We start from the raw sequence: 24,382 nt of genomic DNA, 5'->3' as shown, positions 1-24,382 counted from the left end.
CTCCCCCCGTACTAATTACCATCTATCTCCCCCCGTACTAATTACCATCTATCTCCCCCCGTACTAATTACCATCTATCTCCCCCCGTACTAATTATCTCCCATCTCCCCCCATACTAATTATCTCCCATCTCCCCCCGTACTAATTATCTCCCATCTCCCCCCATACTAATTATCTCCCATCTCCCCCATACTAATTATCTCCCCCCATACTAATTATCTCCCATCTCCCCCCATACTAATTATCTCCCATCTCCCCCCATACTAATTATCTCCCATCTCCCCCCAGACTAATTATCTCCCATCTCCCCCCATACTAATTATCTCCCATCTCCCCCCATACTAATTATCTCCCATCTCCCCCCACACTAATTATCTCCCATCTCCCCCATACTAATTATCTCCCCCCACACTAATTATCTCCCATCTCCCCCCACATTAATTATCTCCCATCTCCCCCCACACTAATTATCTCCCATCTCCCCCCACACTAATTATCTCCCATCTCCCCCCACACTAATTATCTCCCATCTCCCCCCACACTAATTATCTCCCCCCATACTAATTATCTCCCATCTCCCCCCACACTAATTCTCTCCCCCCGTACTAATCATCTCCCATCTCCCCCCGTACTAATTACCTCCCATCTCCCCCCATGCTAATTATCTCCCCCCATGCTAATTATCTCCCCCCATGCTAATTATCTCCCCCCATGCTAATTATCTCCCCCCATGCTAATTATCATCTATCTCCCCCCATACTAATTATCATCTATCTCCTCCCATGCTAATTATCATCTATCTCCCCCCATACTAATTATCATCTATCTCCCCCCATACTAATTATCATCTATCTCCCCCCATACTAATTATCATCTATCTCCCCCCATACTAATTATCATCTATCTCCCCCCCATACTAATTATCATGTATGTTCCCGCATACTAATTATCATCTATCTCCCCCCAGGCTAATTATCTCCCCCCAGGCTAATTATCTCCCCCCAGGCTAATTATCTCCCCCCAGGCTAATTATCTCCCCCCAGGCTAATTATCTCCCCCCAGGCTAATTATCTCCCCCCAGGCTAATTATCTCCCCCCAGGCTAATTACCATCTATCTCCCCCCATGCTAATTATCTCCCATCTCCCCCCAATACTAATTATCTCCCATCTCCCCCCATACTAATTATCTCCCATCTCCCCCCATACTAATTATCTCCCATCTCCCCCCATACTAATTATCTCCCATCTCCCCCCAGACTAATTATCTCCCATCTCCCCCCATACTAATTATCTCCCATCTCCCCCCATACTAATTATCTCCCATCTCCCCCCACACTAATTATCTCCCATCTCCCCCATACTAATTATCTCCCCCCACACTAATTATCTCCCATCTCCCCCCACATTAATTATCTCCCATCTCCCCCCACACTAATTATCTCCCATCTCCCCCCACACTAATTATCTCCCATCTCCCCCCACACTAATTATCTCCCATCTCCCCCCACACTAATTATCTCCCCCCATACTAATTATCTCCCATCTCCCCCCATACTAATTCTCTCCCCCCGTACTAATCATCTCCCATCTCCCCCCGTACTAATTACCTCCCATCTCCCCCCATGCTAATTATCTCCCCCCATGCTAATTATCTCCCCCCATGCTAATTATCTCCCCCCATGCTAATTATCATCTATCTCCCCCCATACTAATTATCATCTATCTCCCCCCATGCTAATTATCATCTATCTCCCCCCATACTAATTATCATCTATCTCCCCCCATACTAATTATCATCTATCTCCCCCCACTAATTATCATCTATCTCCCCCCATACTAATTATCATCTATCTCCCCCCATACTAATTATCATCTATCTCCCCCCATACTAATTATCATCTATCTCCCCCCCATACTAATTATCATGTATGTTCCCGCATACTAATTATCATCTATCTCCCCCCAGGCTAATTATCTCCCCCCAGGCTAATTATCTCCCCCCAGGCTAATTATCTCCCCCCAGGCTAATTATCTCCCCCCAGGCTAATTATCTCCCCCCAGGCTAATTATCTCCCCCCAGGCTAATTATCTCCCCCCAGGCTAATTACCATCTATCTCCCCCCATGCTAATTATCTCCCATCTCCCCCCAATACTAATTATCTACCATCTCCCCCCAATACTAATTATCTCCCATCTCCCCCCAATACTAATTATCATCTATCTCCCCCCATACTAATTACCATCTATCTCCCCCCATACTAATTATCATGTATGTTCCTGCATACTAATTATCATCTATCTCCCGCATGCTAATTATCTCCCCCAATGCTAATTATCTCCCATCTCCCCCCAGACTAATTATCTCCCATCTCCCCCCAGACTAATTATCTCCCATCTCCCCCCAGACTAATTATCTCCCATCTCCCCCCAGACTAATTATCTCCCATCTCCCCCCCTACTAATTACCATCTATCTCCCCCCGTACTAATTACCATCTATCTCCCCCCGTACTAATTACCATCTATCTCCCCCCGTACTAATTACCATCTATCTCCCCCCGTACTAATTACCATCTATCTCCCCCCGTACTAATTACCATCTATCTCCCCCCGTACTAATTACCATCTATCTCCCCCCGTACTAATTACCATCTATCTCCCCCCACACTAATTATCTCCCATCTCCCCCCACACTAATTCTCTCCCCCCACACTAATTATCATCTATCTCCCCCCGTACTAATTACCATCTATCTCCCCCCACACTAATTATCTCCCATCTCCCCCCACACTAATTATCTCCCATCTCCCCCCACACTAATTATCTCCCATCTCCCCCCATACTAATTATCTGCCATCTCCCCCCAGACTAATTATCTCCCATCTCCCCCCAGACTAATTATCTCCCATCTCCCCCCATACTAATTATCTCCCATCTCCCCCCATACTAATTATCTCCCCCCGTACTAATTATCTCCCATCTCCCCCCAGACTAATTATCTCCCATCTCCCCCCAGACTAATTATCTCCCATCTCCCCCCAGACTAATTATCTCCCCCCAGACTAATTATCATCTATCTCCCCCTGTACTAATTATCATCTATCTCCCCCCGTACTAATTATCAGCTATCTCCCCCTACTAATTACCATCTATCTCCCCCCACTAATTACCATCTATCTCCCCCCATACTAATTATCATCTATCTCCCCCCATACTAATTATCATCTATCTCCCCCCAGACTAATTATCTCCCATCTCCCCCCAGACTAATTATCTCCCCCCAGACTAATTATCATCTATCTCCCCCGTACTAATTACCATCTATCTACCCCCATACTAATTATCTCCCCCCACACTAATTATCTCCCATCTCCCCCCACACTAATTATCTCCCATCTCCCCCATGCTAATTATCTCCCCCCATGCTAATTATCTCCTATCTCCCCCCAGAATAATTATCTCCCCCCATGCTAATTATCTCCTATCTCCCCCCAGACTAATTATCTCCCCCCAGACTAATTATCTCCCATCTCCCCCCAGACTAATTATCTCCCATCTCCCCACAGACTAATTATCTCCCATCTCCCCCCCTACTAATTACCATCTATCTCCCCCCTACTAATTACCATCTATCTCCCCCCACACTAATTATCTCCCATCTCCCCCCACACTAATTATCTCCCATCTCCCCCCACACTAATTATCTCCCCCCACACTAATTATCTCCCATCTCCCCCCATACTAATTCTCTCCCCCCGTACTAATTATCTCCCATCTCCCCCCATACTAATTATCTCCCCCCATACTAATTATCTCCCCCCATACTAATTATCATCTATCTACCCCCATACTAATTATCATCTATCTCCCCCCACTAATTACCATCTATCTCCCCCTACTAATTACCATCTATCTCCCCCCACTAATTACCATCTATCTCCCCCCATACTAATTATCATCTATCTCCCCCCATACTAATTATCATCTATCTCTCCCCATAGTAATTATCATCTATCTCCCCCTACTAATTATCATCTATCTCCCCCTACTAATTATCATCTATCTCCCCCTACTAATTATCATCTATCTCCCCCCACTAATTATCATCTATCTCCCCCCACTAATTATCATCTATCTCCCCCCATACTAATTATCATCTATCTCCCCCCATACTAATTATCATCTATCTCCCCCCATACTAATTATCATCTATCTCCCCCCATACTAATTATCATCTATCTCCCCCCCATACTAATTATCATGTATGTTCCCGCATACTAATTATCATCTATCTCCCCCCAGGCTAATTATCTCCCCCCAGGCTAATTATCTCCCCCCAGGCTAATTATCTCCCCCCAGGCTAATTATCTCCCCCCAGGCTAATTATCTCCCCCCAGGCTAATTACCATCTATCTCCCCCCAGGCTAATTATCTCCCATCTCCCCCCCAGGCTAATTATCTCCCATCTCCCCCCCAGGCTAATTATCTCCCATCCCCCCCGAATACTAATTATCTCCCATCTCCCCCCAATACTAATTATCTCCCATCTCCCCCCAATACTAATTATCTCCCATCTCCCCCCAATACTAATTATCATCTATCTCCCCCCATACTAATTATCATCTATCTCCCCCCATACTAATTATCATCTATCTCCCCCCATACTAATTATCATGTATGTTCCCGCATACTAATTATCATCTATCTCCCGCATGCTAATTATCTCCCCCAATGCTAATTATCTCCCATCTCCCCCCAGACTAAGTATCTCCCATCTCCCCCCGTACTAATTACCATCTATCTCCCCCCGTATTAATTACCATCTATCTCCCCCCGTACTAATTACCATCTATCTCCCCCCGTACTAATTACCATCTATCTCCCCCCATACTAATTATCATGTATGTTCCCGCATACTAATTATCATCTATCTCCCCCCATACTAATTATCATCTATCTCCCCCCATACTAATTATCATGTATGTTCCCGCATACTAATTATCATCTATCTCCCGCATGCTAATTATCTCCCCCCATGCTAATTATCTCCCATCTCCCCCCAGACTAATTATCTCCCATCTCCCCCCAGACTAATTACCATCTATCTCCCCCCGTACTAATTACCATCTATCTCCCCCCACACTAATTACCATCTATCTCCCCCCACACTAATTATCTCCCATCTCCCCCCACACTAATTATCTCCCATCTCCCCCCACACTAATTATCTCCCATCTCCCCCCATACTAATTATCTCCCATCTCCCCCCATACTAATTATCTCCCATCTCCCCCCATACTAATTATCTCCCATCTCCCCCCATACTAATTATCTCCCATCTCCCCCCATACTAATTATCTCCCATCTCCCCCCATACTAATTATCTCCCCCCGTACTAATTATCTCCCATCTCCCCCCAGACTAATTATCTCCCATCTCCCCCCAGACTAATTATCTCCCATCTCCCCCCAGACTAATTATCTCCCATCTCCCCCCAGACTAATTATCTCCCATCTCCCCCCAGACTAATTATCTCCCCCCAGACTAATTATCATCTATCTCCCCCCGTACTAATTACCATCTATCTCCCCCCGTACTAATTACCATCTATCTCCCCCCGTACTAATTATCTCCCCCCACACTAATTATCTCGCATCTCCCCCCACACTAATTATCTCCCATCTCCCCCATGCTAATTATCTCCCCCCATGCTAATTATCTCCTATCTCCCCCCAGACTATATTATCTCCCCCCATACTAATTATCTCCCATCTCCCCCCAGACTAATTATCTCCCCCCATACTAATTATCTCCCATCTCCCCCCACACTAATTATCTCCCCCCATACTAATTATCTCCCATCTCCCCCCACACTAATTATCTCCCATCTCCCCCCATACTAATTATCTCCCCCCGTACTAATTATCTCCCATCTCCCCCCAGACTAATTATCTCCCATCTCCCCCCAGACTAATTATCTCCCATCTCCCCCCAGACTAATTATCTCCCATCTCCCCCCAGACTAATTATCTCCCCCCAGACTAATTATCATCTATCTCCCCCCATACTAATTATCATCTATCTCCCCCCATACTAATTATCATGTATGTTCCCGCATACTAATTATCATCTATCTCCCGCATGCTAATTATCTCCCCCCATGCTAATTATCTCCCATCTCCCCCCAGACTAATTATCTCCCATCTCCCCCCAGACTAATTACCATCTATCTCCCCCCGTACTAATTACCATCTATCTCCCCCCGTACTAATTACCATCTATCTCCCCCCACACTAATTATCTCCCATCTCCCCCCCTACTAATTCTCTCCCCCCACACTAATTATCATCTATCTCCCCCCGTACTAATTACCATCTATCTCCCCCCACACTAATTATCTCCCATCTCCCCCCACACTAATTATCTCCCATCTCCCCCCATACTAATTATCTCCCATCTCCCCCCATACTAATTATCTCCCATCTCCCCCCATACTAATTATCTCCCCCCATACTAATTATCTCCCCCCATACTAATTATCTCCCATCTCCCCCCAGACTAATTATCTCCCATCTCCCCCCAGACTAATTATCTCCCATCTCCCCCCAGACTAATTATCTCCCATCTCCCCCCAGACTAATTATCTCCCCCCAGACTAATTATCATCTATCTCCCCCCGTACTAATTATCATCTATCTCCCCCCGTACTAATTATCATCTATCTCCCCCCGTACTAATTACCATCTAGCTCCCCCCATACTAATTATCTCCCCCCACACTAATTATCTCCCATCTCCCCCCACACTAATTATCTCCCATCTCCCCCCACACTAATTATCTCCCCCCATGCTAATTATCTCCTATCTCCCCCCAGACTAATTATCTCCCCCCAGACTAATTACCTCCCATCTCCCCCCCTACTAATTACCATCTATCTCCCCCCTACTAATTACCATCTATCTCCCCCCTACTAATTACCATCTATCTCCCCCCTACTAATTACCATCTATCTCCCCCCCCACTAATTACCATCTATCTCCCCCCCTACTAATTACCATCTATCTCCCCCCCTACTAATTACCATCTATCTCCCCCTACTAATTATCTCCCATCTCCCCCCACACTAATTATCTCCCATCTCCCCCCACACTAATTATCTCCCCCCATACTAATTATCTCCCATCTCCCCCCATACTAATTATCTCCCCCCGTACTAATTATCTCCCATCTCCCCCCATACTAATTATCTCCCCCCATACTAATTATCATCTATCTCCCCCCATACTAATTATCATCTATCTCCCCCCATACTAATTATCATCTATCTCCCCCCATACTAATTATCATCTATCTCCCCCCATACTAATTATCATCTATCTCCCCCCACTAATTATCATCTATCTCCCCCCATACTAATTATCATCTATCTCCCCCCAGGCTAATTATCTCCCCCCAGGCTAATTATCTCCCCCCAGGCTAATTATCTCCCCCCAGGCTAATTATCTCCCCCCAGGCTAATTACCATCTATCTCCCCCCATGCTAATTATCTCCCATCTCCCCCCCATGCTAATTATCTCCCATCTCCCCCCCATGCTAATTATCTCCCATCTCCCCCCATACTAATTATCTCCCATCTCCCCCCATACTAATTATCATGTATGTTCCCGCATACTAATTATCATGTATGTTCCCGCATACTAATTATCATCTATCTACCGCATGCTAATTATCTCCCCCCAGACTAATTATCTCCCATCCCCCCCCGTACTAATTACCATCTATCTCCCCCCGTACTAATTACCATCTGTCTCCCCCCGTACTAATTACCATCTGTCTCCCCCCGTACTAATTACCATCTGTCTCCCCCCGTACTAATTACCATCTATCTCCCCCCGTACTAATTACCATCTATCTCCCCCCGTACTAATTACCATCTATCTCCCCCCGTACTAATTACCATCTATCTCCCCCCGTACTAATTACCATCTATCTCCCCCCGTACTAATTACCATCTATCTCCCCCCGTACTAATTACCATCTATCTCCCCCCGTACTAATTACCATCTATCTCCCCCCGTACTAATTACCATCTATCTCCCCCCGTACTAATTACCATCTATCTCCCCCCGTACTAATTACCATCTATCTCCCCCCGTACTAATTACCATCTATCTCCCCCCGTACTAATTACCATCTATCTCCCCCCGTACTAATTACCATCTATCTCCCCCCGTACTAATTACCATCTATCTCCCCCCGTACTAATTACCATCTATCTCCCCCCGTACTAATTACCATCTATCTCCCCCCGTACTAATTACCATCTATCTCCCCCCGTACTAATTACCATCTATCTCCCCCCGTACTAATTACCATCTATCTCCCCCCGTACTAATTACCATCTATCTCCCCCCGTACTAATTACCATCTATCTCCCCCCGTACTAATTACCATCTATCTCCCCCCGTACTAATTACCATCTATCTCCCCCCGTACTAATTACCATCTATCTCCCCCCGTACTAATTACCATCTATCTCCCCCCGTACTAATTACCATCTATCTCCCCCCGTACTAATTACCATCTATCTCCCCCCGTACTAATTACCATCTATCTCCCCCCGTACTAATTACCATCTATCTCCCCCCGTACTAATTACCATCTATCTCCCCCCGTACTAATTACCATCTATCTCCCCCCGTACTAATTATCTCCCCCCACACTAATTATCATCTATCTCCCCCCGTACTAATTACCATCTATCTCCCCCCACACTAATTATCTCCCATCTCCCCCCACACTAATTATCTCCCATCTCCCCCCATACTAATTATCTCCCATCTCCCCCCATACTAATTATCTCCCATCTCCCCCCATACTAATTATCTCCCATCTCCCCCCATACTAATTATCTCCCATCTCCCCCCATACTAATTATCTCCCCCCATACTAATTATCTCCCATCTCCCCTCGGACTAATTATCTCCCATCTCCCCCCAGACTAATTATCTCCCATCTCCCCCCAGACTAATTATCTCCCATCTCCCCCCAGACTAATTATCTCCCCCCAGACTAATTATCATCTATCTCCCCCCGTACTAATTATCATCTATCTCCCCCCGTACTAATTATCATCTATCTCCCCCCGTACTAATTACCATCTATCTCCCCCCATACTAATTATCTCCCCCCACACTAATTATCTCCCATCTCCCCCCACACTAATTATCTCCCATCTCCCCCCACACTAATTATCTCCCCCCATGCTAATTATCTCCTATCTCCCCCCAGACTAATTATCTCCCCCCAGACTAATTATCTCCCATCTCCCCCCAGACTAATTACCATCTATCTCCCCCCTACTAATTACCATCTATCTCCCCCCCCACTAATTACCATCTATCTCCCCCCCTACTAATTATCTCCCATCTCCCCCCACACTAATTATCTCCCATCTCCCCCCATACTAATTATCTCCCCCCGTACTAATTATCTCCCATCTCCCCCCATACTAATTATCTCCCCCCATACTAATTATCATCTATCTCCCCCCATACTAATTATCATCTATCTCCCCCCATACTAATTATCATCTATCTCCCCCCATACTAATTATCATCTATCTCCCCCCAGGCTAATTATCTCCCCCCAGGCTAATTATCTCCCCCCAGGCTAATTATCTCCCCCCAGGCTAATTATCTCCCCCCAGGCTAATTATCTCCCCCCAGGCTAATTATCTCCCCCCAGGCTAATTATCTCCCCCCAGGCTAATTACCATCTATCTCCCCCCAGGCTAATTACCATCTATCTCCCCCCAGGCTAATTACCATCTATCTCCCCCCAGGCTAATTATCTCCCATCTTCCCCCCATGCTAATTATCTCCCATCTCCCCCCCATGCTAATTATCTCCCATCTCCCCCCATACTAATTATCATGTATGTTCCCGCATACTAATTATCATCTATCTACCGCATGCTAATTATCTCCCCCCGTACTAATTACCATCTATCTCCCCCCACACTAATTATAAAATCTCCCCCATGTTCCCCCCAATGCTACCCCAAATCCCCAACACCCCCCACGCCCCCAAATCCTCCCCCAATCCGTTCCAAGACCTGTGAAATCTGCCCCCGCGACGCGCGCCCTCCCAAAATCCGCCCCCCGACGCGGCCCCTCAGAATCTGCCGCCACAAAATACATCCCCCCAACGCACCCCCCCAAAATCTGCCTCCCCGACGCTCCCCCCAAAATCCGCCCCCCCAAAATCCGCCTCCCCGACGCGCCCCCTCCAAAATACGTCCCCCCCCAAAATCTGACCCCCCGATGTCGCCCCCCCAAAATCTGACCCCCCGACGCCACCCCCCCCCAAAATCTGATCCCAGACCCTTCAGAGCCCCCCCCCGCGCCCCCCGCCCCCCACCCACCGGCGTTGATCTTCTCGGCAATCTGCTCCATGGTGAGCTTGCGGTCCGTCATGTGCTTGCGGTCGAGCTCGACGCGCAGCAGCCAGGGCGAGATGCGGCTGACGTCGAAGTCGGGCATCTCGTAGTAGACGTTGACCCACTCCTGGTCCTCGGCCACCACCGTGCTCTGCGGGTTGGGGTCATAGTAGATGGCCGTGTTGGCCGTCACCTTGCGCAGCGTCGTGTGCTCCAGGCGGCACAGGATGTCCTGGGGGGGGACACGGAGTCAGTGGGGGGGCGGTGCGGGGACGCGGGGACAGTGCGGGGACAGGATGGGGACGTGGGGACAGGATGGGGACATGGGGATGGCACAGGATGTCCTGGGGGGGCTGGTATGGGGACACAAAGACAGTACGGGGATACAGGGATGGCACAGGGACGGTATGGGGACGGCCCGGGGGACACGAGGGATGGCACAAGATGGGAACACAGGGACAGCACGAGGACTCGGGTCGGTACAAAGAGAGGAGGATGTGGGACTGCGGGGCCACCACAGGCTGTAGGGACACAGCGGGGACATGAAGCCCCGGGGCCACCACAGGACCGCAAGGACACGAAGCCCCAGGGCCACCAGGAGGCCGTGCAGCCCCCCCGTGGGACCCCCACCTTGGCGCGCTCGGCGTCGCGGGCGCTCTGGCCCAGCAGGAAGACAGTGAGCGAGGGCGTCTTGGGCTTCTTGGAGATGTTGATGAGCTCCTTGAGGCGCGGCACGCCCAGCGTCACGTTCTTGGCCGACACGCCGGCGTAGTGGAAGGTGTTGAGGGTCATCTGCGTGGCCGGCTCGCCCAGAGACTGCGCCGCCAGCGCCCCCACCATCTCCCCGGGGTGCGCCTGCAGGGGGGACACACACGTCAGGGGACCCCGAAGCCGCCCCCGTGGTCCCTGATCCCATCCCCAGTCTGGTCCCGAAACCCCTCAGTCTGACCCCAACATGTCCCTGGGGAGATACGGGCGACCACGGGACCCCAAAACCACCCCGATTGTCCCCAGTCTGGTCCCAAATCCCCTGATCTGACCCCACCATCTCCCTGAGGTGCACCTGGGGAAATACAGGGGGCCCCAAAATCACTCTGTCCCTGATCTGTTCCCCAGTCTGGTCCCGAAACCCCAAGATCCAACCCCAGAATCTTCTTGGGGCGCACCTGGGGACATGTGGGGGACCAGGGGACCCCAAAACCACCCTGACTGTCCTGTCCCCAGTGTGGTCCCCAACCTGGTTGAACTTGGACTCGATTTTGCCCAGCAGCCAGTCCAAGGCCTCCCCGCTGAGCCAGAACTCCCCAAAGACCTCCCAGAACTCCCTGTCCTCACCCCAAAGACCCCCAAACCTCTCCAAACCCCCCCCCCCAAACCCCCCCACTCACGATGGCCTGGTTGAACTTGGACTCGATCTCGCCCAGCAGCCAGTCGAAGGCCTCCCCGCTCAGGCGGAACTCCTCCACCATGCGGCGGCTGCAGAGCGTGGAGCGCAGGTGGATGTTGAAGAGCAGCGTGGCGTTCTCCTGCGCCTGCCGGCTCAGCGGGTCCTCCCCGTTCACGATCACCAGCTTGCGGCTCAGCTCCTTCACCCCTGCCATAAAGCGGGGGGCAGCGGGGTGTGAGGCACCGCCCGGGGACCCACCCCCCCGCCACGAGGTCCTCAGCACCCTTTTGGGGGTCCCCAGGTGCCCGGAGAGCTGCTGGGGGCTTCCCCTTGGCAGCTTCCCGGGGGTTGTTGGGGTTCAAGTGCCCCGTGTCTGGGCTGGGAGGGCCCCAGGCTGTTTTTTGGTGGGGGCCTGAGGCCCCCCAACCTTCCTGGGGGTCCCCCAAGTGTCCCAAAACCTTCCTGGGGGTCCCCAGACTGTTTCCTGGGAGTCACCTCAGTTCCCAAAAACCTTCCTGGGGGTCCTCAAGCCTTTTCTGTGTGTCCCCAAGTGCCCCAAGACCTCCCTGGGGGTCCCCAGGCTGTTTCCTGGTAGTCTCTGAGTACCCCAAAATCTTTCTGGGGGTCCTCAAGGTCTTTATGTGCATCCCAAAGTGTCCCAAAACCTTCCTGGGGGTCCCACAAGCTCCTTCTGTGTGTCCCAAAATTCCCCCAAAACCTTCCTGAGCGTCCCCAAGCTGATTCCTGGGGGTCTCCAAGTGCCCCAAAACCTCCCTGGGGGTCCCCAAGTGCCCCAAAACCTCCCTGGGGGTCACCTCAGTTCCCAAAAACCTTCCTGGGGGTCCTCAAGCTCCTTCTGTGTGCCCCAAAATTCCCCCAAAACCTTCCTGAGTGTCCCCAAGCCGATTCCTGGGGGTCTCCAAATGCCCCCAAACCTTCCTGGGGGTCCTCAAGCTCCTTCTGTGTCCCCAGGTGCCCCAAAACCTCCCTAGGGGTCCCCAGGCTGTTTCCTCAGGGTCTCCAAGTAACCAAAAACCTTCCTGGGGGTCCTCAAGCTCCTTCTCAGTGTCCCTAAATGCCCCGACAACTTCCTGGGGGTCCCCAAGTGCCCCAAAAACTTCCTGAGGGGTCTCCAAGCTGCTTCCTAGCAGTCTCTGAGTCCCCAAGCACCTTCTGAGTGTCCTCAAGCGCCCCCAAACCCTCCTCCTGGGGGTCCCCAAGCTCCCTGTGATGGTCCCCGAATCCCCCAGCACCTCCCTGGGGACCGTGGGGGTCCCAAGACCCCCCCAGCACACCCGTGGGGGCTCAGGGCCCCCCCACTCACCCTCCACCACCTTGACCGGGTGCAGGTCCGAGGGCAGGCGGGAGTTGATGTGGAAAATCTTCTGGGCGTTCCAGATCATGCGCAGGAGGTTACAGGGGAGCACCACCTGAAATGGGGGGGCAGCCCCCCAAAAACAGACATCAGCACCCCAAAAACCGTATCAGTGCCCCCCAAAACCAGGTATCAGCTCCCCCTCCCGAAGAACAGGGCCACAGGGATGCCTGAACCCCAAGAAGTGGGGCCCAGCCCCCTGAAATGGGGAGCCCAATTCCAGGGGACAGCTCCATCGAAGCTCCCCCCTGCAGGAGCACCCCAAAATCTGGGTACTGGCAGCTCAATGCCCCCAGTTTGGGGGAATTTTGGAACAGTAACCCCAAATCTGGGGGGCATGGAGAGGGTCAGCACCACCAGGGGCTTCCCCTTACCCCAAAATAAGGGGTGCTGGCTCCTCCGTGCCCCTAAAAGACGCAGATTGTGCCCAAAAAGGGGTGAGCACCCTAAAACGGGCGCTTAAAGTGCATGAAGGGTTCGTGGACTGTGGCTGCACCCCAAAAAGGGGACGAGGAGCAGGGGTGGAACAGTAACCCCAAATCAGGGGGGCACAGAGAGGGTCAGGCTCCACCTTACCCCAAAATAAGAGGTGCTGGCTCCCCGGTGCCCCTAAAACACACAGACTGTGCCCAGAAAGAGGCAAGCACCCTGAAACAGGTGCTTAAAGTGCACAAAGAGCTTGTGGCCTGCGGCTGAACCCCAAAAAGGGGACGAGGAGCAGGGGCAGCACCCCAAAACCTGAGAGGCAGGCAGCGGCCCCAAAAAGGGGCAGTGGCAGGGGTGAGGACAGGACCACGGGGCTGGGGGGCCGTGTGGGGTGCTGTGGGGCATAACGGGGTGCCGTGGGGCACTGTGGGGTGCAATGGGGCGTTATGGGGTGCCGACCTTGCTGTCCCCCGTGGGGAAGATGACGCGCAGCACCTCGCGGTCCTCCCGCATCTTCTCGAACTCGCGCTCGAGCTCGTTCTGGATGTGCGCGTTGCTGAGGATGTCCTTGACCAGCTCCTCCTGCAGCGTCCGCCGCAGCGCCCGCTCGTTGGTGTAGTCGAACTTGAACCTGGTGCGGGGACGGGGAGCCCTCAGGGTGCGGGGTCACCCCCGCCCCGGGGTCCTGAGCCGGGGAAGGAGAGGCTTGGGGACCCCAAAACGTGCCCTGCTCTGAGGAAAAATGGCTTGGGAACCCCAAAATTGGCCCTGCTCTGAGGAAGAATGGCTTGGGAACCCCAAAATGGGCCCAACTCCAAGGAGGAGGAGATTTGAGACCCCAAAACGTGCCCTTCTCTGGGGAGGGGCAGCTTGGGAACCCAAAAATGTGCCCAACTCTAGGGAAGGGCAGCTTTGGGACCCCAAAAATGTGCCCTGTTCCAGGGAAGAGAATCTTGGGGACCCCAAAATGGACCCAACTGTGGGGAACAGGAGATTTGGGACCCCAAAATGTGCCCAGTTCCAGGGAGGAGCATCTTGGGGACCCTAAAACAGACCCAGTGGCAAGGAAGCAGAGATTTGGGACCCCATAGCATGCCCTTCTCTGGGGAGGGGCAGCTTGGGAACCCAAAAATGGGCCAAACTCAGTGGAAGAGCATCTCGGGGACCCCAAAACGGACCCAACTGCAGGGAAGAAGAGATTTTGGACCCCAAAACATGCTCTTCTCTAGAGAGGGGCAGCTTGGGAACCCAAAAATGGGCCAAACTCAAGAAAAGAACATCTTTGGGACCCCAAAATGCGTCCGGTTCAAGGGAGAAGCATCTTAGGGACCCAAAACGGACCCAAAACTGCACAGAGGAGGAGATTTGAGACCCCAGAAGTTGGGGTGAGAGCTCACTTTTTCTCGAAGGCCTTGTTGGAGGGCTTGAGGGTGGCGAGGTTCTGGAACTCGACGCTCTCCCCGGCCAGCCCGTCCTCGCCGTAGCGCAGCTGCACCACCTGGTTGATGGAGTTGCGCACGGTGGCGTCGTACTTCACCATCACCGACTCCATCGACTTGATCAGGCGCCGCTGGATGTACCCTGCGGGGGGCCGGAGCACCGTCAGGCCTGGGGGGGGATGGGGGGGGCAGGGGGAGGGCTTGGGGGTCCCTGAGGGGCGTTTGGGGAGGGTTTGGGGGTTCCTAGAGGACATCTGAGGAGAGTTTGGGGGTCCCTGAGGGACTCTAAGGGTCCCTAAGAACACTTGTGGAGGGCTTGGGGGTCCTTGAGGGGCATCTGGGGAGGGTTTGGGGGTCCTGGGGGGTCTCTGGAGAACATCTGAGGAGGGCTCGGGGTCCCTTGAGGGGTATATGGGGAAGGTTTGGTGGGGGTCTTGGGGGACTTTGGGGGTCCATGAAGATCTGGGGAGGGCTTGGGGGTCTTTAAGGGACTTCAGGAGTCCCTAAAGGACATCTGGGGAGGATTTGGGGGTAATGGGCTACTCTGACAGTCCCTGGAGGACATCTGGGGATGGTTTGAGGGTCCTGGAGGACATCTGGGGATAGTTTGGGGGGCCCTGACGGACTCTGGGGTCCCCTGGGGGATATCTGGGGATTGTTTGGGTGGTCCTGAAGGATTTTGGGGATTGTTTGAGGGTCCTGGGGGACATCTGGGGATAGTTTGGGGGGCCTGAAGGACTCTGGGGTCCCCTGGGGGATATCTGGGGATAGTTTGGGTGGTCCCGAAGGATTTTGGGGATTGTTTGAGGGTTCTGCAGGACATCTGGGGATAGTTGGGTGGCCCTGAAGGACACTGGGGTCCCCTGGGGAGGGCTCAGGGGTGTCCCGGGGGGGCGCTGACCGGTCTCGGCCGTCTTGACGGCGGTGTCGATGAGCCCCTCGCGGCCGCCCATGGCGTGGAAGAAGAACTCGGTTGGGGTGAGGCCGGCCAGGTAGGAGTTCTCCACGAAGCCGCGGCTCTCGGGGCCGTAGTCGTCCTTGATGAAGTGGGGCAGCGTGCGGTGCTTGAAGCCGAAGGGGATGCGCTTGCCCTCCACGTTCTGCTGCCCCACCACCGCGATGACCTGCGGGGGGGAGGGTGGGATCGGTCAGGGGGGTCCAAAACAAGAGCTCCCAGACCCCCGAGATGCCTGGAGGGGTCCCAAAGGTACCTGGGAGGTGCTTTTGTACAAGCTCCTGGTGCCCACCGCCATAAAGCTTCCCATAAAGACCCCACAGAGGTCCGCAAAACCCCACAGAGGTCCTCCTGCCCACCTCGAGACCCCACAGAAGCCCCCGTACCTGGGAGATGTTGATCTTGGAGCCTTTGGCACCCAACACCACCACCACCTCCCATAAAGACCCCACAGAGGTGCCCCAAATCCCCCAGGAACCCTCAACAAACCCCACTGAGATCCTCCTGACCACCTCCAGACGCCACAGAAGCCCCCTGAGACCCCACAGAGCCCCCACATACCTGGGAAATGTTGATCTTGGAGCCCACCACCACCACAACCTCCCATAAAGACCCCAAAGAGGCATACAAAAGCCCCCAGGAACCATCCCAAACCCCACTGAGATCCTCCTGCCCACCTCCAGACCCCATAAAAGCCCCCGGAAGCACCCCCCCCGTACCTGGGAGATGTTGATCTTGGAGCCCTTGGCGCCCGACACCACCATGGACTTGAAGTTGTTGTACTCGGAGAGGGATTTCTGGGCGGAGGAGCCCGTCTTGTCACGGGCGTCGTTGAGGATGCGGTTCACCTGGTTCTCGAAGGTCTGCCGCAGCGTGTTGCCCGGCGTGGGCTCCAGCTCATTGTTGTGCGCCTTCTCGATCACCTGCGACCCCACAATGTCAGCAGGGCACCCCAAAAACCCCGGGGAGCAGCCCCCAAAACACCCCCAAATCCCGAAGAAGCGACCCCCAAAACCCCCAGGGAGCGGCCCCAAAATATCCCTAAATCCCCACAGAGCAACCCCTAAAACGCCCCCAAAACCCCAGGGAGTGGCCCCCAAAACCCCAGGGAGCAGCCCCCCAAAACACCCCTAAAGCCCCAGGACGCGGCCCCCCAAAATGCCCAGGGAGCAGCCCCAAAATTGCACCCAAAGCCCCAGGGAGCGGCCCCCTAAATGCCTAGGGAGCAGCCCCAAAACACCCCCAAAACCCCAGGGGAGCAGCCCCCAAAAGCCCCGGGAGCTTCCCTAAAAGCCTCCCAAAAGCCCTAGGAGCCCCCCAAAAGTAGCAGGGGCCACCCCAGAGCCCCCCCGTGGCCATCCTAAAGCCTCAGGGGCCACCCCAAAACCCTCTGGGGGCCACCCTATAGCCTCAGAGGCAACCCCAAATCCCCTGAGGGCCACCCTACAGCCCCAGAAGCCCCCCAAAAACGCCCCCCACCTCGATGACATCCTGCTTGGCCTTCTTGATGGTGTTCTGGATGTCCTGGTACGTCTTCGCGTCCGCGATCGAGTCCCCGATGCCGATGGTGTGGCCTGGCGGTGGGAACGAGAGGGGGTCGGGGGGGGCGCTCCCCACCCCGGAGTGCACCCCCCCTAACTCCTGACCCCATAAGGGTGCAAAAACAAAGCCCCCAATGCCCAGAAATGCACCCAGCAGCCCCCGAAGCCCCCCAGCTCCCCAATTTCACCGCGAAACGCGGCTCCCACGAGGTCCCTGTGCCCCCAGGACCCCGTTTTGCCCCCCAAACGGGGACGTGACCCCCCCGCGCCCCCCGCCCCACGCACCCTCGATGAGCAGCCAGTTGTTGATGACGGTCTGGATGTTGCTGTAGAAGAGGCGCGTGGTGTCGTGGCCCATCTCCAGGTAGGAGATGTGCACCAGCGAGCCCGCCGACGTGCCCAGCGACTTCTTGCACAGGATGCCCATGATCAGCTCCCCGTTCTCCACGATCACCTGCAAAGAGGGCGGGGGGCTTCAGGGGGGGGGGCACACGACCCCTCCCCCCAGCACCCGGCACCTGGCACCCACCCAAAGGTGCTTCTGCGTTTCCCCCAAACCCCTCCGGATCCCTTTGCCCGGCCAGCGCTTCCCTACTGAAAACCTGGAGCCCCCCAGAGCCACCCCAAATGCCCACAACCTCCCCCCAGAGCCACCCCAAAAGCCCTCCAGATCTTCCCCATGTTCCCCCAACAACCCCAAAACCCCCCAGAGCCACCCCAAATCCCAACCTCTCCCCAGAGCCACCCCAAAAGCCCCCCAGACCTTCCCCACGTCCCCCCAACTACCCCAAACCCTCTATACTGTCCCCACAACCACCCTAAAGCACCCCAGAGCCACCCCCAAGCCCCCCAAGACCATCCCCACGTCCCTGCAACAACCCCATAGCCTCCCCAAAGCCCCCAGACTGTCCCCACAGCCACCCTAAAGCTGCCCCAAAAGCCCCCCAGACCATTCCTATGCCCCTCAACCACCCCAGAATCACCCCAAAGCTCCCCAGACCACCCCCACATCCCCCCAATCCGCCCAGACCACCCCCAGGTCCCCCCAGAACATCCCCCCAACCACCCCAAAGCCCCCCAGACTGTCCCCACCTCCCACCCAGCCCCCCCACAGCACCCATCGCCCACCCAAGTTTCGTACCCACAACCCCACAGAAGCCCCCTGCTCCTTTCACCCATCCCAAAACCACACCAAAAGCTCCCCAGGGGCTCTCGGAACCCCTGCAGCCCCCCCTCAACCTGCCCCAGAGCACCCAAGGGTGCCCCCAAGCCCCCACCTTGGTGTCCCCAGAAGCTCCCTGCTCCTTTCACCCACCCCAAAACCACCCCAAAACCACCCCAAAACCGCCTGGTTCCTTTCACCCACCCCAACCCCCACCCGGGGGCCTCTCCAACCCCCCGCAGCTCCCCCCCAACCTGCCCCAGAGCACCCAAGGGTGCCCCCAAGCCCCCACCTTGGTGTCCCCAGAAGCTCCCTGCTCCTTTCACCCACCCCAAAACCCCCCAGAACCCCCTGGTTCCTTTCACCCACCCCAAAACCCCCCCGGGGCCTCTCCAGCCCCTCGCAGCTCCCCCTCAACCCCCCCCGGAGCACCCAAGGGTGCCCCCAAGCCCCCACCTTGGTGTCCCCGGGGGAGATGTGCTTGTAGGGCCCGCTGTCCTCGTCGTCGGGGTGGGTGCTGTGGGTGCGGATGCAGTTGATGTGCCCGGGGATGATGAGGGAGAAGATTTGTTTCCCCGTCCACAGCGGCCGGGGCTTGAGGATGGCGGGCTGCGGCACCTTCCCGTCCCACGTCGACAGGAACATCAGCAGGTTCATCACCTCGCCCTGCAGGGACGGCACCCTCAGCGGCCCCAAAAGGCACCCCAAAACCCCCGAGGGGCGGCGACGCCCCGCCAGGGTCCTAACGGGGTCGCTCTGGAGCTCCCAGGTAGGCCCGCGATGTCCCGAAGCGTTCTTACGGGGCAGGGATGCCCCAAAAGCACCCCAAATCCTACCCGCCATAACCAAGTGTGCTCCCAAAATGCCCTAAATTCGTCCTACAGATCAGGGATGTCCCCAGACCACCCCAAATCCTACCTGCCACAACACAAAGGTGCTCCCCAAATGCCCTAAATTCAGCCTATAGGTCAGGGATGCTCCCCAACAACCCCAAATCCTTTCTGCCGCAACACAACCGCATTCCCCAAATACCCTAAATACATCCTATAAATCAGGGATGCTCCCAAAACGTCCTAAATTAATCCTGTAGGTCAGGGATGCCCCCAAACCACCCCAAATCCTACCTGCCACAACACAAAGGTGCTCCCCAAATGCCCTAAATATATCCTATAGGTCAGGGATGCCCCAAAAGCACTCCAAATCTTACCTGCCATAGCCAAATGAGGTCCCAAAACGCCCTAAATTCACCCTACAGGTCAGGGATGCCCCACAACAACCCCAAATCCTACCTGCCACACCACAAAGATGCTCCCTGAAGCCCCCGGGGGCCACCCCAAAGCCTCACAGGCAACCCCGAACCCCCCAGCAGCCATCCCAAAAACCCTGAGGGCCACCCTATAGCCTCAGGAGCCACCCCAAAGCCCCTGGGGGCTGCCCTATAGCCTCCAAGGGCCACCCCAAACCCTCTGAGGACCACCCTATAGCCTGAGGGGCCACCCCAAAGCCTCTGAGGGCCACTGTTTAGCCTTAAGGGTTAACCCAAAGCCCCCCTGTGGCCACCCTAAAGCCTCAGAGGCCACCCCAAACACTCCAAGAGCCACCCCAAGGCCCCCTGAGGGCCACCCTAAAGCCTCAAGGGCCACCCCAAAGCCCCCTGAGGGCCACCCTATAGACTCAGAGGCCACCCTGAACCCCCCAGCAGCCATCCCAAAACCCCTGAGGGCCACCAAAAAGCCCCTGGGGGCTGCCCTATAGCCTCAAGAGTCACCCCAAACCCTCTGAGAACCACCCCAAAACCCCCAAGGGCCACCCTATAAGCCTCAGGGGCCACTCTAAAACCCCTGAGGGCCCCTCTATAGTCTCAGGGGGCACCCCAAAACCTCAGAGTCCACCCCAAAGGCCCCGAGGGCCACCCTACAAGCCTCAGGGGCCACCTTAAAACCCCCGAGGGCTACTCTATAGTCTCAGGGGGCACCCCAAAACCTCAGAGTCCACCCCAAAACCCCCGAGGGCCACCCTACAAGCCTCAGGGGCCACCCTAAAACCCCTGAGGGCCCCTCTATAGTCTCAGGGGGCACCCCAAAACCTCAGAGTCCACCCCAAAACCCCTGAGGGCCACCCCAAACCCCCTGGCAGCTACCCCAAATCCCCTGAGGTCCACCCTATATCCTCAGTGGACATCCTAAAGCCCCTAGGGGCCACCCCAAAGCCCCTCGAGGGCCACCCTAAAGCCTCAGGGGGTACCGAGGGCCACCCCAAATCCCCTGGGGGCCACCCCAAAGCCCCCGAGGGTGCTCACGCGCTCGAGGAAGACGTCGCGCTTGGTGAACTTGCGGACGGCGGTGAGCGTGTCCTGCACGATGCCCATGACGGGACGGTTGGACTGCGGGGTGACGATCATGCGCGGCACCATGGCCAGCTCCTGGATCTCCGCCCGCGTCTCCAGCGACTGCGGCAGGTGCAGGTTCATCTCGTCCCCGTCAAAGTCCGCGTTGTACGGGGTGGTGACGCTGCGGGGGGGCATTGGGGTAGTTTTAGGGACACTGGGGACCTGTCACGGGGTGGGTTTGGGGGCACAAAGACAAATTTGGGGATGTGGGGGCAGCTTCAGGGACACTGGGGACCTGTCACGGGGTGGGTTTGGGGGCACAAAGACAAATTTGGGGAGGTGGGGGCAGCTACGGGGACACTGGGGACCTGTCACAAGGGGGGTTTGGGGGCTCTGGGACAATTCTGGGGACATTGGAGCAGTTTTAGGGACACTGGGGACCTGTCACGGGGTGGGTTTGGGGGCTCTGGGACAAGTTTGGGGGACGTTGGAGCAGTTTTAGGGACACTGGGGACCTGTCATGGGGTGGGTTTGGGGGCCCTAGGACATGTTTGGGGACATTGGGGACCTGTCACAGGGAGGGTTTGGGGCACAGGGACAACTTTGGGGACATCGGAGATCTGTCACAGGGTGGGTCTGAGGACATTGGAGCAGTTTTAGGGACACTGGGGACCTGTCATGGGGCAGATTTGGGGGCACAAAGACAAATTTGGGGACGTGGGGGCAGCTTCAGGGACACTGGGGACCTGTCACAAGGTGGGTCTGGGGCACAGGGACGACTCTGGGGACATTGGGGCAGTTTTAGGGACACTGGGGACCTGTCACAAGGGGGGTTTGGGGGCTCTGGGACAATTCTGGGGACATTGGAGCAGATTTAGGGACACTGGGGACCTGTCACGGGGTGGGTTTGGGGCCCTAGGATGAATTTGGATACATTGGGGCAGCTTTAGGGACACTGGGGACCTGTCACAAGGGGGGTTTGGGGGCTCTGGGACAAGTTTGGGGACGTTGGAGCAGTTTTAGGGACACTGGGGACCTGTCAAGGGGTGGGTTTGGGGCACAGGGACAAGTTTGGGGATGTTGGGGCAGCTTTGGGGACACTGGGGACCTGTCATGGGGTGGGTTTGGGTGCCCTAGGACATGTTTGGGGACATTGGGGACCTGTCACAGGGAGGGTTTGGGGCACAGGGAAAACTTTGGGGACATCGGGGATCTGTCACAGGGTGGGTCTGAGGACATTGGAGCAGTTTTAGGGACACTGGGGAGCTGCCACAGGGAGGGTTTGGGGCACAGGGACAAGTCTGGGGACATTGGAGCAGCTTTGGGGACACTGGGAACCTGCTGTGGGGCCAGTTTGGGGACACTGAGGCAGGTTTGGGGACGCTGTGACAGCTTCAGTATGCATGGTACCCGTCAGGGGGCGGGTCTGGGGACACTGGAAAGGGTTTAGGGACAATTACAACTTGTCTAGGAACAAGTTTGGGGACAGGGATAGGACACTGGCCATATAGCAGGTTTGGGGACACCAAGACAGGTTTGGGGACACCAGGAGCCCGTCACGGGGCAGGTTTGGGGACACGGTGACAATTTAGGGACACCGCATACCCACCGTGCAGCAGGTTTGGGGTCCTGGGGCACCGCAGTGGGGCCATTTGTGGGTCGCAGCGCCATTTCGGGGTTATGGGGATGTTTGGGGGCCATTTTGGGGATTGTGGGGACATTTTGGGGCTGGTTTTGGGGTTATGGGACCATTTTGCGGTTGCAGGGATGTTTTGGGGGGGGCCGTGGGGCCATTTGGGGGTCACGGGGATGTTTTTTGGGGGGTTTGGGGCCGTTTTGGGGATCGCAGGGCCATTTTGGGGCCATTTGGGGCCGTTTTGGGGCGGCGCAGGTACCTGAGGTTGAGGCGGAAGGTGGACCAGGGCAGGATGCGCACGCGGTGCCCCATCATGGACATCTTGTGCAGCGTGGGCTGCCGGTTGAAGATGACGATGTCCCCGTCACACATGTGCCGCTCCACCTGGGGACACAGCCCGCGTCACCCCAAAAACCCCAAACCCGGGGCGGGTCCCCCTAAAAACTGCAGGCTCCCCCCTGAAACCGCTGCTTTTCGACACCCCAAACCCCGTCATTACACCCCAAATGCTCACAGCTCCTCGAGGAGCCCCAAACCAGGGACGCCCCAAACCCAAAGCTCCCCCCTCAAACCCAAGGATCGAGCCCTAAAACCCAGAGCTCTTTGGGGACCCTAAAACCCAATGTTACACCCCAAATCCCTGTAACCCTTTAAAAACCCCAAAGGGAATGAGTGACCCCAACCACACGAAGCTCTCCCCACGCCCCAAACCCAACGCTCCCCTCCAACCGCCACCACCTTTAAAACCCCCCAAAACTGGCTCCCGGACCCCAAAAGCCCCTGGGGGCTCTCTGCAAACCCCAAAGGGGGCCCCAAACTGGGGTGGCTTCCCCCTAAAAACCACTGCTTTTCAACAGCCCAAACCCCATTACACCCCAAATGCTCACTGCTTCTCAGGAAGCCCCAAAGCAGGGACCTCCCAAACCCAAAGATCGAGCCCTAGAACCCAGAGCTCTTTGCAAACCCTAAAACCCAACATTTCTCCCCAAATCCTCATAATCCTTTAAAAACCGCAAAGCAAAGGGACTGGCCCTACAACACAAGGAGCGGCCCCAACCACGCGAAGCTCTCCCCACACCCCAAACCCAACGCTCCCCTCCAAACCCCACCACCTTTAAAACCCCCCACAACTGGCTCCCAGACCCCAAAAGCCCCCGGGGCTCCCCCCAAACCCCACAGGCGACCCCACAGCGGGATTTAGGGCCGCGGCACCTTGTAGCCGGTCTGCAGGTGCAGGTCGCTGGGCTTGGGGTGGAAGCGCAGGTCGATGCGGTCCCCGTTGTCCCTGATGATGTACTTGGCCCCCGGGTACTGGCTGTTCCCCCGGCGCACCAGCTCCTGCAGCCTGGGGGGGCACGGGGGGGTCCCCAAATGTCCCCAGGGCCCTTCCTCGGCCCCGTGTCCCCTTGTCACCGTGTGTCCCGTGTCCCCGCACGTCCCCCCGTGTCCCCGCGTCGTTCGTACGCGTCCCACGCCCCCCCCACCCTCCTGTGTCCCCCCACGTCCCATAAACGCCCCCCATGTCCCCCCCGCTCCATCCCTGTCCCCGCACACCCCACAGACGTCCCCGTGTCCCCAACGCTCCCTCCATGTCCCTCCGTGCTCCCGTGTCCCACTTGTGCCCCCCCACTATCCACGTGTCCCACACGTGTCACCCCATGCCCCCCCATCCCCCAACCCCATCTTCCCC

The 24,382-nt window shown here is 55.6% G+C and overlaps 1 protein-coding gene across 1 annotated transcript in view; it reads right to left on the bottom strand.

The window, feature by feature from the left end:
- POLR2A (RNA polymerase II subunit A) overlaps positions 1–24,382 on the bottom strand; it is a 41,131-nt gene that overhangs the window by 8,770 nt on the left and 7,979 nt on the right. Inside the window, 14 exon segments of the mRNA XM_066985160.1 lie at positions 10,428–10,674; positions 11,073–11,297; positions 11,831–12,036; positions 13,154–13,259; positions 14,090–14,261; positions 15,028–15,211; positions 15,971–16,193; positions 16,744–16,947; positions 17,504–17,598; positions 17,851–18,019; positions 19,184–19,393; positions 21,027–21,237; positions 22,952–23,076; positions 23,905–24,037. Of these exon segments, the coding sequence (XP_066841261.1) occupies positions 10,428–10,674; positions 11,073–11,297; positions 11,831–12,036; positions 13,154–13,259; positions 14,090–14,261; positions 15,028–15,211; positions 15,971–16,193; positions 16,744–16,947; positions 17,504–17,598; positions 17,851–18,019; positions 19,184–19,393; positions 21,027–21,237; positions 22,952–23,076; positions 23,905–24,037 (2,510 nt within the window).

The sequence above is a fragment of the Anser cygnoides genome, chromosome 31 (assembly GCF_040182565.1).
Source record: "Anser cygnoides isolate HZ-2024a breed goose chromosome 31, Taihu_goose_T2T_genome, whole genome shotgun sequence".
In the NCBI taxonomy this organism is placed as follows: domain Eukaryota; kingdom Metazoa; phylum Chordata; class Aves; order Anseriformes; family Anatidae; genus Anser; species Anser cygnoides.
The sequence above is the reverse complement of the archived record's forward strand: the minus strand, read 5'-3'. Positions and strand labels throughout refer to the sequence as shown.